Source organism: Ricinus communis, chromosome 4 (assembly GCF_019578655.1).
Source record: "Ricinus communis isolate WT05 ecotype wild-type chromosome 4, ASM1957865v1, whole genome shotgun sequence".
Lineage (NCBI taxonomy): Eukaryota > Viridiplantae > Streptophyta > Magnoliopsida > Malpighiales > Euphorbiaceae > Ricinus > Ricinus communis.
In genome coordinates, this window is record NC_063259.1 from 29,768,080 (window position 1) to 29,783,544 (window position 15,465).

The 15,465-nt window shown below is 35.8% G+C and overlaps 4 protein-coding genes across 6 annotated transcripts; 2 read left to right on the forward strand and 2 right to left on the reverse strand.

Moving 5' to 3' along the window:
* Positions 1–296: 296 nt before the first annotated feature.
* Positions 297–4,808, reverse strand: LOC8258310 (zinc finger CCCH domain-containing protein 48). The gene is made up of 9 exons (XM_002510808.4): positions 3,925–4,808; positions 3,754–3,849; positions 3,036–3,125; positions 2,757–2,858; positions 2,386–2,532; positions 2,099–2,218; positions 1,831–1,890; positions 1,005–1,102; positions 297–876 (listed from the first exon to the last, which is right to left on the reverse strand). Exons 1-9 carry the CDS (start codon positions 4,405–4,407, stop codon positions 735–737), a joined length of 1,338 nt encoding a protein of 445 aa, XP_002510854.1. The 5' UTR covers positions 4,408–4,808; the 3' UTR covers positions 297–734.
* A 2,623-nt stretch (positions 4,809–7,431) lies between these two features.
* On the reverse strand, positions 7,432–9,098 carry LOC8258308 (ycf20-like protein). Of its 2 annotated transcripts, none has more exons than XM_002510806.4 (2): positions 8,838–9,098; positions 7,432–8,199 (listed from the first exon to the last, which is right to left on the reverse strand). In XM_002510806.4, the coding sequence occupies exon 2, from the start codon at positions 8,162–8,164 to the stop codon at positions 7,697–7,699; it is 468 nt and encodes a 155-aa protein (XP_002510852.1). In that variant the 5' UTR covers positions 8,165–8,199; positions 8,838–9,098; the 3' UTR covers positions 7,432–7,696. The 2 variants fall into 2 exon arrangements, with proteins under 2 accessions (XP_002510852.1, XP_015580533.1); XM_015725047.3 differs by having other exon boundaries at positions 7,432–8,204; positions 8,838–8,965.
* A 204-nt stretch (positions 9,099–9,302) lies between these two features.
* On the forward strand, positions 9,303–12,724 carry LOC8258307 (calcium-dependent protein kinase 26). Of its 2 annotated transcripts, none has more exons than XM_015725034.3 (5): positions 9,303–9,469; positions 9,875–10,798; positions 10,883–11,179; positions 11,650–12,057; positions 12,150–12,724. In XM_015725034.3, the coding sequence occupies exons 2-5, from the start codon at positions 10,210–10,212 to the stop codon at positions 12,416–12,418; spliced, it is 1,563 nt and encodes a 520-aa protein (XP_015580520.2). In that variant the 5' UTR covers positions 9,303–9,469; positions 9,875–10,209; the 3' UTR covers positions 12,419–12,724. The 2 variants fall into 2 exon arrangements, with proteins under 2 accessions (XP_015580520.2, XP_015580522.2); XM_015725036.3 differs by lacking the exon at positions 9,303–9,469 and adding an exon at positions 9,719–9,737.
* A 1,550-nt stretch (positions 12,725–14,274) lies between these two features.
* Positions 14,275–15,465, forward strand: LOC8258306. The gene is made up of 2 exons (XM_002510804.4): positions 14,275–14,931; positions 15,101–15,465. The coding sequence occupies exons 1-2, from the start codon at positions 14,485–14,487 to the stop codon at positions 15,374–15,376; spliced, it is 723 nt and encodes a 240-aa protein (XP_002510850.1). The 5' UTR covers positions 14,275–14,484; the 3' UTR covers positions 15,377–15,465.

Here is a 15,465-nt window from a genome sequence, read left to right on the forward strand (position 1 = left end):
AAACTGTTATTTTCTTTTTCGAATTTATAAATTCAGCTATCAGCATCTGGCTGTTTCTGATGATTAATTTTTAGACTATTTACTGGGTTTTCTTTTCCTTTACAAAAACACAAGGATAAGAAAATAACCAATTGCTCCTGAACGTTCAAAGCTCCATCATCTTGGAATAGATGTATTTACTTCTCCGATGAAAAATACACCAAAGCTACACGGATGTACTATACATAACTAGAGATAATGAGCTTAAGGTCTGAAACCATTTTTGCCAAATAAGATGCACAGTATGCTAATCAAGAGAAGCAATAAAATATTCTTTTTTATTGAACTGCTAATGCATCATTACATGGCCGAATTGGCAAGGGGCAATAACATTAACCCCCCCATATTCCTAGTCCCCAAGGGACATCAATACTCCACACGCTTGGAAACAAATGCATATTGGGTTTGACACAGTGAATATATATTGATCGAGTGCACCGATATCTATGAATAAAGTTAAGTAAGACCAGACAAATGTCTCAACTGTTACGAACTTCGGAACGAGCCAAGCAACTCTTCTCTCTACAATAAATCACTAATCACTATGGCACAATCTAACTCTCGGAACCCAAAACTAGAATTCTCTGCTCCTACTCCTTCCTCAGACTTCCATTACAAGACACCCTAAGGAAGAATAATTTCAAATAATGAAAGCTCAGAAAGTACACGTAGACACATGTCTATTGAATTGGTCATCAGGCGATGGCAGTTGGTTCCGCCACCCATTTCCACACTCTTACTTGACCAGTTCCATCACCAGTAAAAAACAACCCACCAGGACCAGTCTGAATGGCACGAATCTCCTGTTTAGCAAAAATTTTTCCCCTCTCCGAAAACCTAATAAATAAAATTTAAAAAAAGAGAATACTAAGTGGCAGACGAGATTAGACAGAGCTTAAATTTTTTAAAAAGAAAAAGAATTCATAACTACAATAACAGAATACTGACTGAATTGCTAAACTTACGAAGGTAAATCTAATAGGCGGACTGAATTATCATTGCAAGAGCACAGCAAGACTGGCTTGCCTTCTAAATCATGCATCCCACAGAGAGTAAGCAAGCCCTGCATCAGGCAAGTCATAAGTAACCCGAAAACATCGCGTGCCATCTAGTCCATCCAATTACAAGCTTACAACATTAATAATTCATCTTGGCTAGCATGTCAGAAACACATAACTTGAGCACATTCACCAGTCATAAAGTGAGGACTAGTTTAACAAGTTTATAGGCAAATTCAATGTCACATAAAAGTGTAAACAACCAAAGCATGAGTAGAGTCCCAAGCAGCAATATGAAAATTGAAAACACATCTGAATCCCTATAGAGAGTTATTATATCTAGCAAACTATGGAACCAATGAGAATCAAATAATAAGACATTTGCATCAATCACTTAGGAACAAGTTAGAAACTTATAAAACCTAGAGAGAAAATTGAGTAACTGTAAGAGCTGTTATATTATCCAAAATTCAAACTTCACTTTAGTCCCATAATGTACTTCATGTCAAAGACCTCCTTACTTTTTTCTTCTAGTGACTGGAAAGCAAGTTGGTCAGTTGAGTTAACACTGACTGAAATAGAATATGCATCTACATACATGAAATTTAGACATCCAAGACATTAAAAGTCCAGGAAATTATACTTAAGATGGCATCATATTAGTTCCTGAGAACAAATTATTACTACATTAAGGACCAAGCTCTCAGCATTAGTTCCAGATCAAATTATTCAATTGACATGACAAATAAAAATTCTATACGCACAACAAATAACATAAAATTGAATAACCTACATGCTCTTCATTATGAGTGTATGTTACGTCCAAGTTCCCACTTTCTGTAGCCGCCCATACCTGAAGAAACAGACAAACTACAAGCTAAATTATATTATACCAACACCAAAAGAAGAAGGAAAAAAATTGCACATTTGACCCCTTGTCCTTGTATTGTTTTTGGCATTAAACCCCGGTATTTTTATCTGTCGACATCCTTTTTACTATATATTTGTTGTCATTGAATCCAAAAAGGAACAGCATGATGTCAACTAAAGATGATACAAACCTTTATCTTTTGGTCCAACGAACATGACAAAAGAAACTGGTCCCAACAAAGAACAGACATGACAACTGAAGTATGATCAGTTAGTGTTTGCACACACTGCAAGGTTTCAAGATTCCAAACCTAGCAAGCAGGACAAGGAGAGGTAAATAGTAGAGAAGGAAAAAAAAACAGATAAGACTTTAGAGGAAATATTAGATCTAATTTATGACGACTATAATAGATATTAAATATCTTATAATAAACTAGACATTTAAACAGGATAATGTGATGTCAAGCTACCATCTTACCCTTATAGAATGGTCCATAGAACCAGAATAGAGTCTATTAGCTCCAACAACTAGTGAAACAACTGCAACAGTATGTCCTGGAAGTGACGCAGCTGGTTCAAAATTAAAGGTAGCTGCATTATATTTCCATACCAATATTGCCCCATCCTGCATAATGGAGATGCTACAGGTGAGAATAACATTTTAGTTCCACTAGCACAAGATATAGATGGGTTAGTGCATGCCTTTTCCCACTGGGATTTCAATATGAACTCTGGCCTCAACAAGATCATCCAGGTTGAGCATACGTAATACAACAGCAATATTTATACATAGAGCAACCCGCACAAAATAATTTCACATTCGAGTCCATTTTTACACAAACATATTACCTGTGTACCAGCAAAGAGCAAGTCATTTCCCACAACCAAGGCATAAACTTGTCCAACAGGTCCAGTGAGACTTAGATCAGTGTTAGTTTGTGTATTCCATGCCTGCAAAATTATCATGTATATCCAATTCAATGACGCATAATCATTGGACAAGCAACTGAAATACTGTATCATCTAATATGGGATAAAAAGATAAACAATCAAAATCTTTAAATAGCCAAGAACGACGATAGAACATATAATCACGATACAAGTAAAGGTATTCTTCCTGCAACCAACCTTGACAACATTTGGTATACCAACAAAAATCCATGGACCTTCACTAATCATGCAACCAACTTCACCTCCAAGCTGAATCACGGCCATACACTGCAAGCAAAAAAAAAATTCAATTATCACATGATGTTACTCATTAGACAATAGGTTATGCATGCAGAAGAATAAGAAGAGGGAGAGGCGAGCCAGACACAAAGAAGTACCTGTATGTTCCAATCCAAATAATAAAATGCTAAAGCAAAGCCAAATTAGCAACAGGAAAGCACAGTTCCATTAAGTTAAAAACTAAAACACTTTAATTTTGTACATTTGTACAAGAAATTTTCAAGCTCCTGACCAAATCCATAAATAAAATACCTCCAATAGAAGACCATCAACTCAAAACAGCATTAAAATACCCGCACACTTGATTTTAAGTCCACAAACGAGTCCTTCCATGATGTGCCAGGAAAATTGATAACATACATTTGAGTATGTAAATTTATTGTTTTGGAGGGGGATCATTATGGTACCTGAGTTCAACTGCATTGAATTCTTGTAAAATCATGTCACGTTGGACAATGATTCCATTTGTTTCAAAACGAATTGAACTCTAGCAACTAGGAGGTTTCCAAGCATGAGATTTGACTAAATAGAATTGATCTTTGCATTTTTAGACTTTTCAAACAAGGTGTTCGTAGAATTAAACAAAATTTAAACAATCGAAGTAAAAGAAAGCAACCTGGCCAGATTGGCAATCCCAGACCCTGACAGTCTCATCCTTACTTCCCGTGTAAAGCTTATCAGACCCAGATGGCAAAGCAATTCCAGTAACAACCTGTTTATAATGCAATCTTGATTAACAATGAAACAAAACCTTTTAGAAAAAGCACAAATCTTTATCTAAAATTACCTTCTGATGACCATCAAGTTGAGTCAACAAAGAAAAACTCTCACCCAAATTCCAAGAATGCAAGAACCTGCACTTATCACCATAACTACATTTACCTTGAACCCAAAAATTACAAACTTTCTCGGTTTTTCTCAAAACCTTGTTACTATTATTCCCTACTCTTCCCCAAGACGACGCGTTATTAAAATTTCCACTTCTCCGGGACCCAGAAGGCCCTGAAAATCCGGAATCATTAGAAAACCCACGCTTCGATGGTGCATTATTATTACTACTGCTATGCCCATTAGACCCATGCGGCGGCGGCGGCGGCGGCAATTCTCTGTGAAGATAAGGGCAAGGAAAACGATTGCATCGACCCGCCCGCCAATGGTGACAAACCTTTTGTTGCCTTGGGTCGTTTGTTGATGATGATAACTGAGCGCCACCGAGTCGGTTAAAGACGCGATTACTGTTAGTGTTGCCTCCTTGAGCATCTAAATCCATTGATTGAAGTCAAATAACAATTGATCATCAAAATAACTATATATGCTTTTTCTATATTAGGGGCCTCTGATTTGTCGGTTGGGTGGTGTCTTTCAAGTGTTTTGAATAGGGAAAGATTTGTGTTTGTGTGTTTAGATACTGATCAAGGTTTAGGGATTAAAAAATTAGGAAGACATAACTGAATAATAACAGAGACTAAGAGTTAGAGAGTGGTGTGATTTGGTAGCTGCTTCCTTTGTTGCGGTGAGGGTCGGGAGGAAAGAATTCGGGACTCGAGACCGAGACGATAGTCGCTAGAGATGTGCTACAACTGCGGGACAATGACGCGTCACCTTTACGACGATCTTCTTCATTTTCTGTTCACGGTATTGCCCCTGCTGTGACTGTCATAATGACTATTTGCCCCCTGCTTTTTATGTGATACTACGCTACGCGCCCCCTGCTGTGACTAGTAGTATGTTTTAGTAACTTTTTGTTTTATAATATTAAATATTAACTACTTATTACATAAAGTTTGAATAAATTCATGTGGGATCAAAGCTTAATTTAGTCAATAATTTGCCCAAATTTAGTTCCACATGCCACCTGAGCTGCCTTGACTTCACTTTGAGACTAACTTGGTATTTTACAAATGGAATTACACAACAGCCTTCGTCTACCTCAATACCTATTAGATTAACATTTTATTTTTAACAACCCTCCATTTTTACATTTGAAATCTAAAGCCATTGGAAGATAGAAATAATGGAGTTATAATAGTTACCGTTTTATAAGACAAAAAAAAGATCACTATTCCTATTTTGCATCACATAAATACACTTTTTGTAAATCAAAATTATATTTGTAGAAGATATGACAACGGTCATGATTTCTTATCAAGCACTTATTTAGTTCAACTGAACAATGCAGTTGTTAACTAATGGTTGATAAATGATAAATTAAACTATTTAGGTATAATTTTATTAGTTATTAATATGTTAAATGACCATTGAAAGTATAATTTATTATTAAATATATTTTATTATATTTAATAATATAAATTAATAAAATAATTTATAATAATTAAAAAATTATAATTAATTTTTTAACTCAATAGTATTTATTATTAAAAATATTTATAAAATTTATTTTAAGAATAAAAATTTAAATTTAAATTTTATTAATAAAAATTAAAAATTTTAAATACTATAGTTTTAAATATTATAATTATTTAACTATTAAAAATAATAATTATTTATTTTAAAAAATAAAATTTAATTATATTAAATCAATTTACAGTAAGTTATTGTCAATAAATTTTAATAAAAATAATAGTGTTCAAATAAATAAATAAAAACAAATCATTAATCAGCTGATAAAAAAAAATTTAAAATAGAATAGATATAATCAGCGGCTAATTAAGAATAAATTAGCTATCAACTGTTGTTTTTTAAATTTTTATTAAATATTTTAATATAATTGTTTAGTAAAAAACAACTAGCAGCTGCATCAAAAAAAATCTTCTAAATTTCTTTTTTTATGATTATCAATTTCAGCAAAAATGATCTCCTAATTATGATATCAGATCTTAAAAACCCAATATCTCTATTTAAAAAAATACAAAACATAGTTTGTTTAGATCCTAAGCATTACCGAAATCGCAAACGCTTTGAACAAAATATTTGTAATCTATCAGTGCTTTGAAGAAAATGGATTGGGAGCTGCAGAATCTTATATGGGATGATAATCTGGTCCACGTCAATTTGGTAAGACAGAAGCACATGTGCTCCTCTTACCAATTTGGAAGTGCAAATGCCTTAAAGATTCAAAATTTAAGTACACAATGGCACCGGTCAGTCGGGATAAGATCTAGTCGTGGCTCTTTGAGCCATGTCTAGGTGGTAAGTTTCAAGGCTTCAGCCCCTCCCCGAGCTAACAAAAGCACAAGAGGGCTATTAAGTTCTGGTGAACAGGTACCAAGTGCTATTTGATGTATTGTATCATTTCAGACTCTAATCCATCTCCAATTCGTTCCTGCCACTCTTCCAAAGGATATTTCTTGTGAACTTTGAGTTTCATAAAACTACATAGGGGAAAACTATGTCACTGCTCATAGGACTAATATACTACACTAGGCTGTGCCCGTAGTATTAACAAATGAAACATATCACCAGTGCACTCAAATACTCCACTTGCCATTGCCAACCAACCAGATATAGTCCAAGCACTAGTTTGCAGGATGCCCATACCATCTGACATCTATAAATTTGCCTGAAGATACAATAAATCTGCAGTTATTGCAAGCAGACATTCCTCTCCCATGCATATCATTCATTTTGCTTAATCCTGCACTAAACTTGATTCCACAGAAACTAAAAAAACGTCAGACCATCTCATACTAAAACTAAATTATCTAGATTTCAGGATCTCCCATGTGAGGTAGCCTAAACTGGCTGTGTCTGGCTAACCTGGTGATCCTTAGAAAAGACACCAGACAGCAAAAACAAAACACAGTAATTATTTCCAAATGCGGAGTAAATTTTTGAAAGCAAGGACGAGTAAAGAATTTTAGAGCTACTCAACATTGCTGCCTCCATCATGCAAATATGAACCAAAAAGAGAATCACAATACAACTTTACGAACAGCTGCAGATGGTCTGAAACAATATTGATTGGGGCCAAAACATGTCAGGGAAAGGAAAATCATAATATCACGTAAACCTTCTAAAACCATTATATATTATACGAACTAAATCAGAAGAGTCACTTCATTAATTCCAGAGTAATCAGTTGTCATGAGAATCAGTAATTACATAAACCAGCAAGCAAGTCAAATTGCACCAGCTAGCAAAGGGGAAACAATTCTTTCTTACTAGCAACTTTCTCCCTTGTGATTGCAACAGCTAACAGAAATATTAGAACTCCATTTAGCCTATAAATTCTAATTCCCAAGAAAGTCCGCATGTGTCTATGTGTGTGAGTGTGCGCCGTGTGTGTGTGTGTGTGTGTGTGAGAGAGAGAGAGAGAGAGAGAGAGAGAGAGAGGGAGAGAATGAACATATCTCATATTGAGATAGTATTTTCTATGTTTCACATATTTACAATACCAAAAGAAAAATTGCTCAAAGTGAAAGGCAAAGAACACTAGAACATGAGACAAACGAGGCATTGGGGGGCTAGGACATACATCAAACATAAGAAAGATGGAATGAGAATATAGAAACATGACATTAGAGGACTTTACAGAATCCAAAACCTCCAACAAGTAAAATGTGGAAAAACCCACAGGTAATCAAGAACTTGTGATATAATTAACTAGCCAGCTTGAAGGCGTCAATGAAGAGTCCATAAGTGAACCCCATCTTGAAATTGTTAAGAAGAGCAACAGGAAAGGTTACCTTTGGCCGGCTGTAATAAAATCTTGTTACATACTCTGTCAAAAGAACACAAATCACTGCAGCTATAACATCATTTACACCTAAAGCTCCAAATGACAGAGAAATAGTTTGCGCCACATAAAATCCACCCAACAAGGAGATTCCACCAAAAAGTGCCCTTCTTGAAGGACTTCGAAAGTAGTTCCTGGAGAATTCAGGAACGCGTCTAATAATATCGACTAGTCTTTGAGGACCTCCATTATCCTGCACAGCTTGGATGCTGAGAAGCCCCCGTGACGATCTCGAAATGAGCATTCCATATTTCCCACATGAAACTCTTCTTTGAAAACCAAAACCCAATTTGAGAGGGACTGTTTGGATCAAACCTATAGACAGTGCCATTGGAGACAATATCCTTCAAAGAGTCGACCAATTACCTATACTGGAACAGAAGAATGAAGAATAAGTTGTTGTAACCTATTAGATTAGACTAATAAATACTCCAATGTGAACAGAAAGAAAGAGGAGACAATATCCTTCAAAGAGTCGACCAATTACCTATACTGGAACAGAAGAATGAAGAATAAGTTGTTGTAACCTATTAGATTAGACTAATAAATACTCCAATGTGAACAGAAAGAAAGAAAAAATATTGGTACAAGAATCAAAACGAAAGGGCTTCTATATGGCCATTTTTGCAAAGCCCCTTAAACATACTTCAGTAATCTTCTGGTGATTTTGGCTGATATAAGACCCTAAATTAAATTCTCTCAGATCACAACTTCAGAATAATTTTTTTCCACAGCACAAACAAATTGTTAAAACATTTAAGTTGATGATATAACTAAGAGGCTGTTGCCTAGTTTTATTGCAGTACATAAATCAGAACAAACCATTCATATTTTGAAACCTGATACAGTAATAAATTAAATATGCTTTTTCTTTTTCTAAGAAAAGAAGGAAACTTTTTAATGAGTACCAGCGCAGTTAGTGAAAACAGTATGCATACAGGTGAACGAATAAAAAAGCAGAACTGATAGGGTCACTAAAGTGAGGATTGTAAGAGTAAATTTACCTGCAAATCCAAAACTTTGAGCTTGCATCTTGCACGAAATCACTTCACAAACAGCATCAGAGAGAATGAGAGAGAGGAAGAGAGATGGCAAGAGAACTAGGAGAAAGAAAGATTGACGTTTTCGACCACATACCATTTTCTTCAATTACGCAAATACGGCTTGTCGTAGTGTAGCTTACAGTGAGTTAAGAAGCTAAGAGCTAAAGTATTTCAATTTTTTAGCCTTTTGGGGAAAAAGAGAAAAGATATTATTCCTTACACAGCTAAACAAGTGACAAAAGGCGACAGGCAATTTACGATCTTCCGCGACATTCAATAACAAAATATATTAAAAAAAAATAAAAATCAAAGGACATCAGTGCTTATTACAGTATTACTAGTGATTAAACAAAAATTAAACTGGGACTTGAAGTCCGAGGAAAGGATAGCTTTCAATTTTCAAACCACCACAGAACAAACACAACGGGTGTGAATCATACCATTAAAAGAAGGAAAAAAAGAAAAAGAAAAAAGAAGAAGAGAGTGAGAGCCCACAGGGACAGACAGAGCAGGGGGTTCTCTGTCTCGGGTACCTAAAACACAACGGACTCCTTCTGTGGTCCACTCTCTCCTCTCTCTAATTCGCTAACTAGGTCTCCTTTTTCTTTCTCTGTGCATATATCTATCTCTACTGTACTTAGTTTATTTTACGTTGTTTTTGGAATAAAGATTTTGAGTTTATTTTACGTTGTTTTTGGAATAAAGATTGGGATCTGGGTTGTCTTGTTGCCGTTTTAAATTTGATGGGTCATTGTTGTTGAACTTTGTTTTGTTTTGTTTTTTTTTTTACATATTTGGAGGGTATTCTGAGGTATTTAATTCATGTTTGTTGCTGGCTTACTTGCTTGGAACTTTATTTATGTATGTATGAGAGGTTAAACAAGCTAATTTGTTTATGAATAAACTGTGATGTATCTGAGTAAGTTGCTTTGTTTGTTTTTCTCTGCATAGGTTGATCTCACTCTATTTTCTTTTTTCTTTTTCTTTTTCCACTGCAGTATCGTTTCAGATCTAGCAGATATTAAGTCTAATTCCACGCTGAGATGTCAAGTACCTAAATTGTCTAGATACATGGTATTATATCTATCGCGGTTAGTGTCACTATCACCTTTCAACAACCGGCCATGAGAAGCTTCTTTTACGATTTGACCTCAAAGTATGGTTTTGGTGAATGGTTACGCGAGCTAAATAAAGAATTTTGACTTGAAAATCATAGGAGACCTATTAAATTGTTAGAAAAATAGGCGGTTAATTGTTTGACAACTCCAAATTCATATTTTTAGAGTGACATTTGGATTGGCAACTTTGGCTTGGTTGGGAGCTAGATATTGGTATGGCTGTTGCCAAGTGCAACAGCAGCTATAATTTGTTGAAACAGCCATGCACTTGTTACACAATTTCGAGCTTAACTCAAACTATTTTGGATACAAATCAGACATCAAATTTGAAAGACAGGTATCTCCTCGGCGAGCAGCTGGGTTGGGGACAGTTTGGGGTTATTAGAGTGTGCACAGATAAATTCAGTGGAGACTTATTTGCTTGCAAATCCATTGCTAAGGATAGACTGGTAACATCAGATGATGCGAGAAGTGTCAAACTTGAGATTGAGATAATGACTAGGCTATCTGGGCATCCAAACGTTGTGGATCTCAAGGCGGTTTATGAGGATGAGGATTATATCCACTTGGTAATGGAGCTATGTGCTGGAGGTGAGCTTTTTCACCAGTTAGAGAAGCATGGACGATTCTCAGAGACTGAGGCTAGGGTTCTCTTCAGGCATATGATGCAAGTGGTGTTGTATTGTCATGAAATTGGGGTTGTTCACAGGGACCTGAAGCCAGAGAACATACTATTGGCAACAAAAGCCTCCTCTTCACAGATTAAATTGGCAGATTTTGGTCTTGCAACCTACATTAAACCTGGTATTCTTTTGTGTTCATTCTTTTCCTCTATTTTATTGTTCAGTACTTGTTTAATGACTTGAAGATTGGATTCTGTTATATCAGGTCAGAGTTTGCATGGAACAGTTGGGAGCCCATTTTATATAGCTCCTGAGGTATTGGCAGGGGGATATAATCAGGCTGCTGATATTTGGAGTGCAGGGGTGATTCTTTACATTCTTCTCAGTGGAATGCCGCCATTTTGGGGTAAGACTAAGTCACAGATATTTGATGCTGTGAGGGCAGCTGATCTGCGGTTCCCATCTAATCCTTGGGATCGTGTAACTGAATCTGCTAAGGAGTTAGTCAGGGGGATGCTCTGTACTGACCCCTCACTGAGGCTTACTGCGCAACAGGTTTTAGGTAGGTTAAATACTTGCATTTCATTTTGCTAGAAAATTCTTACCTATTTCTATTCATAGATGCAAATGACCATTCTGTTATGTATTCTGGCGGACATATCGGAAGTATAAATGATGATTATTTATACTTTCTAGTTATTTCATATAGTATGCATGATATTCATCAAAATAGCAAGACTCATAGTAGAGGCATCTGAAGATATGATGTGCAGAACTAGACTGCAAAATACTAAATCAAACAGATAAGCTCAACTGAGTTCTTAATGGTTTTTAGCAAAAATTGGAGCATTCATGACATAGATGTGCTCATGAATGGCAGCCAATATGCGGTGCTGTGAACTGGTGTTGATGGGATTCAAAGCCAAGATATTGCACCATTCTGTTTTGCTAATTAGCCATAAACATTGAGTATACCACTCTCAACTTCTCTGATGTGTTTTTGATTTGATCGAAAACTTATTCTTTTTGTAGATCATTCCTGGATGAAGGATGACGGACAATGTTCTGAAGCACCTGATCAATGTCAGAAGAAAAGTTGTGGAGGGTGGGATTTAGGTGGTGGCTCTTTCTCTACATTGATGGCCCAGAATCAGAACATCAGCTTTGGTGCTGGATCACCTATTATTTGTGATGTTGAGTCACCTACTTTCAAATGCAGATCATCATTCTCTTCTTTTCTTGTAGAAACTTCAACACCTTGCTTTGTATCGGGCCTTTTTTCCTTCCGTAATAGTGATGATTCTAATGCCTTGGAATTTTCTTCACCTATATCCTCAATCCCAAGCTTTGCATTCTTCAGCCCTGGTCCTGTGACTGAGCAAGGGAGCTGTACATTGGATCTCCCAAATAAAAAATCTAGTATAATTCCAATTCATGGAGGTAATCAGGTTTTCTTTCTTTGATACCTCGCAATACAATGATGTAGTAGAATTTATATATGATGTGATCTAGTTATATATTCTATTTTGCAGAAGTCAGTTTGGAGAAGATGCTCGTATTGCCAAAATCTTCTCTTTTCTGTGGGCCTGAAGCTAGACAAATACAGCACAAGCAAGCTGAAGTTAAGAGGTCATGGGGAGCCATTGGGTCCAGGATGGGTGTTCACAGTAAGAGGAACCGTACAATTGGTCTTGGGGAGCATGAGCAACTTGATCTTGTGGTGACCAAGTCAGTTATACGTTGGGCGTCATGCACCCATCTTCCAAGTGCGCCATCTCTTAGGTCTTCTCTGGTATGTTGAAGCTTTGAATACCTGGCTGACAATCTAACTTAATATACAAATGGAGGTATAGCGGATGATTGAAGCAGAGAAAGTGGTATGCTCACACGAGTTTCTAATAACCAATGTGTTTGTAATATGTTTGTTATAGTCTTGTGCTGTTGAATCATGGTTCTTAGAAGCGTTGTGATTTGGTTGATGTGTTTCTCCAGTTATTTTCAGTTGGTTGCTTGTTAAGTAGCATGGGTAACAAGCTGTGAGCAATAGGCTTCTGCCTTGTGTATAAAGTTGGATTTTCATAGTATGAAGTTTTCCAGGTTTCTTTTTCTTTGTGTCCCCATAAATGCAATCCTCTCCAGACACTTTCACTTTCTTTTCTGTCAAGTTTCTGGGTGAAGTTAGAGTACTCCCCACTTATTATCATGACTTCACCCTATAAGATAATTCCATATTTTCATCTAGGGATGATGTCCTTGCTTGAAATTCTCGGTCAAACTTTTTCTTTGCCGAGTCATTTATTTTAAAATACATACATCAGTGATTCAATGTCGAGGACTCCAAGTCTTAGCAATCTTGAAGCATCACTACAACAGCTTTTATTGGCAGTCCAATTTTTTTGTCTGAACAGCTAGTGCTGCGGCCAATAAAACTGGGGACATCACACCATGTGGGGTGATGATGAAGACCCTTTTGATAATAAAAATCAGGCATTTGAATTGCCATGGTCGGGACAGGGAAATATTGCTTTTAATGCTTTACAATGTTAGTTTTTGCTAAAAGGACTACACGCCCAGGAATGCAGAGCTGTCTCAAATAAGCACAATTATGCAGGGCAGGCATGGTATTCTCCTCCTGTCGTAAGAGACATAAGGACATTCTCAGGGTTGGTCTGTCCTAAAAACATTTTTCATTTTCAAGACCCACTTCAAGTAGTCTTAGAAATTCCATCAGAGTGTTGGACCAATACTGCAAGCAATCGTAATTGAGAGCTAAAACAGTAGCAAGAGCAATCGTTTTGTGTGTCATTCTTTTTCTTCTTGAGATAATTACAGACAACTGTATGAAATTTACCCCATTTTACAATTGCGTCTCTTTATTTTTCTCTCTAAACATACATTATCGTCCCTCTATTTTATATTAATTGATGTCATGAAACAAAACTCATGGAATAAGTTATTTTATAAAATAAATTCTCAGGAACTAAAATAATGTAGTATTGAAATTAGTTTGTCATTTTACACTCCACTAACTGTTTCATGAAATGGTAAACGTCAAAACAGAAGTGCAGAACAAGATAAATCTTAGAGGAATACTTGTATTTATCCTTTTCATTTTCTCTCTTTTAACTTAGTTTACATGATTTTCTTTTATTTCTTTTTCTCAATATTAAAGTATTACTAATGGTTTTTTTAATATAATAAATAGTAATATCTAAACATAAAACACAACTTTTAAAAAACTTCCAATGAACTCTTTATAATTTGCTCTATGTCAAGTATTAAGAATTTTGATTTTTCTTTACTTTCTTTTTCTAAGTGTTACCAAAAATTTATAAATACTAAATAATAAAATGCATAAATATTTATAATACATTTATTAAATTCAAAATATTTAAAGAATCAAACAAAGCTAAAGTCTTATTTTACGAAATTACTCTTTATAATTTGGCTATAATACTTTTTACCAGTGTAAAAATCCAAACCAACTAACTCAGATTAATTTTCAAGTCAAAACTAGTGACTCAAAATAACTAATTAAAATGAATTAGTAATGGAGCTTTAAAGTGCATAAACAATTCTTTCCTCTCATTTTGGAGCGATCTGGGGCTTTACAATGTATGGAAATAATCCTCATAGTAGACTTGGCTAAGTGGCCATCACATCATTATAAAAATCTTTGGGTGTAAAAGGATAAGATCCAAAACTGAGAACACAATCCAACCTCATGTTTTGAGGCGCCTGATTTCACGAAAATTGCTACTTCGTATACTTTTGGTTTGGTCACGTCAGTTACCTCGAATCTGTGCCTAAACATAATTTCTCCTCATTTTCAGTTGAGTAGAAGTCATTAGCAAAACTATTTGGAAAATGGATTGCAGGATAAACACCTTACACCCTCCAAGTCTTTACAAATTTTCCGCAAGAAAACCATCATTTACTAGTAAAATTATTGCTTTTTCTTCTTCTACTCCACCAAACCAAGTAGTATCGATTTCCACCACCACATCCACATTCCCGAAAACTGATAATTATACTGTGAACTTCAAAACTTTGGAAGCTTGCAAGCTTGGCATCTCAAGATATCCCGACTTTGAATACAATGCTGAAGGTGGAACAGGAACTGGGTTTGCTACCAAAATCAAGAAAACTGACTTGAACGATGAGATTTCTGTTTCTTTTGACCTGAAAACTCTGTATATTCCACCATTGACAAGTGGAACCACCAAGTTTTTAGGATTGCCAATGCCACCAGGCTTGAAGATTGATATCGTCCCTGAACTCTTCCAAGGGACCATCAACAGAGATTCTGGAAAGGTAGCTTGTGCTGCTCTGCTTCATTTCATACGGCACAACTCGAGAAAATGACGTCTTTTGGGAAACAACAAGAAGCTAATACCTGAAATATCCCCTCTTGCAGAACTGTTCATTCTTTGATTCAAAGATGTTACCACTAACTGCCTGTTTTTGCTGTCTGTTTTGATAGGTTGATCTTGAATTCATGGCCAAGTTCTGGTTTTCTGTCGGGAGCATCTATAAAGCTCCTTCTCTTCTTGTAAAGACAGTCTTGACTTCAGAAGAGTCGAATGGAGTGATTCGAAGTGCACGAGGTGAAAGGTTGGACAGAGAAGGAAAATGCAGATTGGTTGGTGTGGCAACTGTGGAACCAATTGACGATTTCTTCATGAACACCTTCCTTGGCCTTCCTACTGAATGCCTCGCCAATCTCAATGCTTTCATTTCGTTTCCTGAATCTTATTGAGCATGTAAAGAATACCAGACTCAGTACTTCAGAATAATGTAGCAATTAATACAGATAATAAAAAATAAACACTTTTGAGTCACAGTATA

Bases quoted from the DNA above. Each gene is read 5' to 3' on its own strand.
- LOC8258308 (XM_002510806.4), bottom strand. From the start codon at position 8,164: ATGGCACTGTCTATAGGTTTGATCCAAACAGTCCCTCTCAAATTGGGT.
- LOC8258310 (XM_002510808.4), bottom strand. From the start codon at position 4,407: ATGGATTTAGATGCTCAAGGAGGCAACACTAACAGTAATCGCGTCTTT. The intron at 3,126-3,753 runs GTTGCTTTCTTT...TTTTGCTTGCAG, and splicing joins GGGATTGCCAATCTGGCCAG to TGTATGGCCGTGATTCAGCT. The intron at 2,859-3,035 runs GTTGGTTGCAGG...ATAATTTTGCAG, and splicing joins GTATACCAAATGTTGTCAAG to GCATGGAATACACAAACTAA.
- LOC8258306 (XM_002510804.4), top strand. From the start codon at position 14,485: ATGGATTGCAGGATAAACACCTTACACCCTCCAAGTCTTTACAAATTT. The intron at 14,932-15,100 runs GTAGCTTGTGCT...CTGTTTTGATAG, and splicing joins TCAACAGAGATTCTGGAAAG to GTTGATCTTGAATTCATGGC.
- LOC8258307 (XM_015725034.3), top strand. From the start codon at position 10,210: ATGGCTGTTGCCAAGTGCAACAGCAGCTATAATTTGTTGAAACAGCCA. The intron at 10,799-10,882 runs GTATTCTTTTGT...CTGTTATATCAG, and splicing joins TGCAACCTACATTAAACCTG to GTCAGAGTTTGCATGGAACA. The intron at 11,180-11,649 runs GTAGGTTAAATA...TTCTTTTTGTAG, and splicing joins TACTGCGCAACAGGTTTTAG to ATCATTCCTGGATGAAGGAT.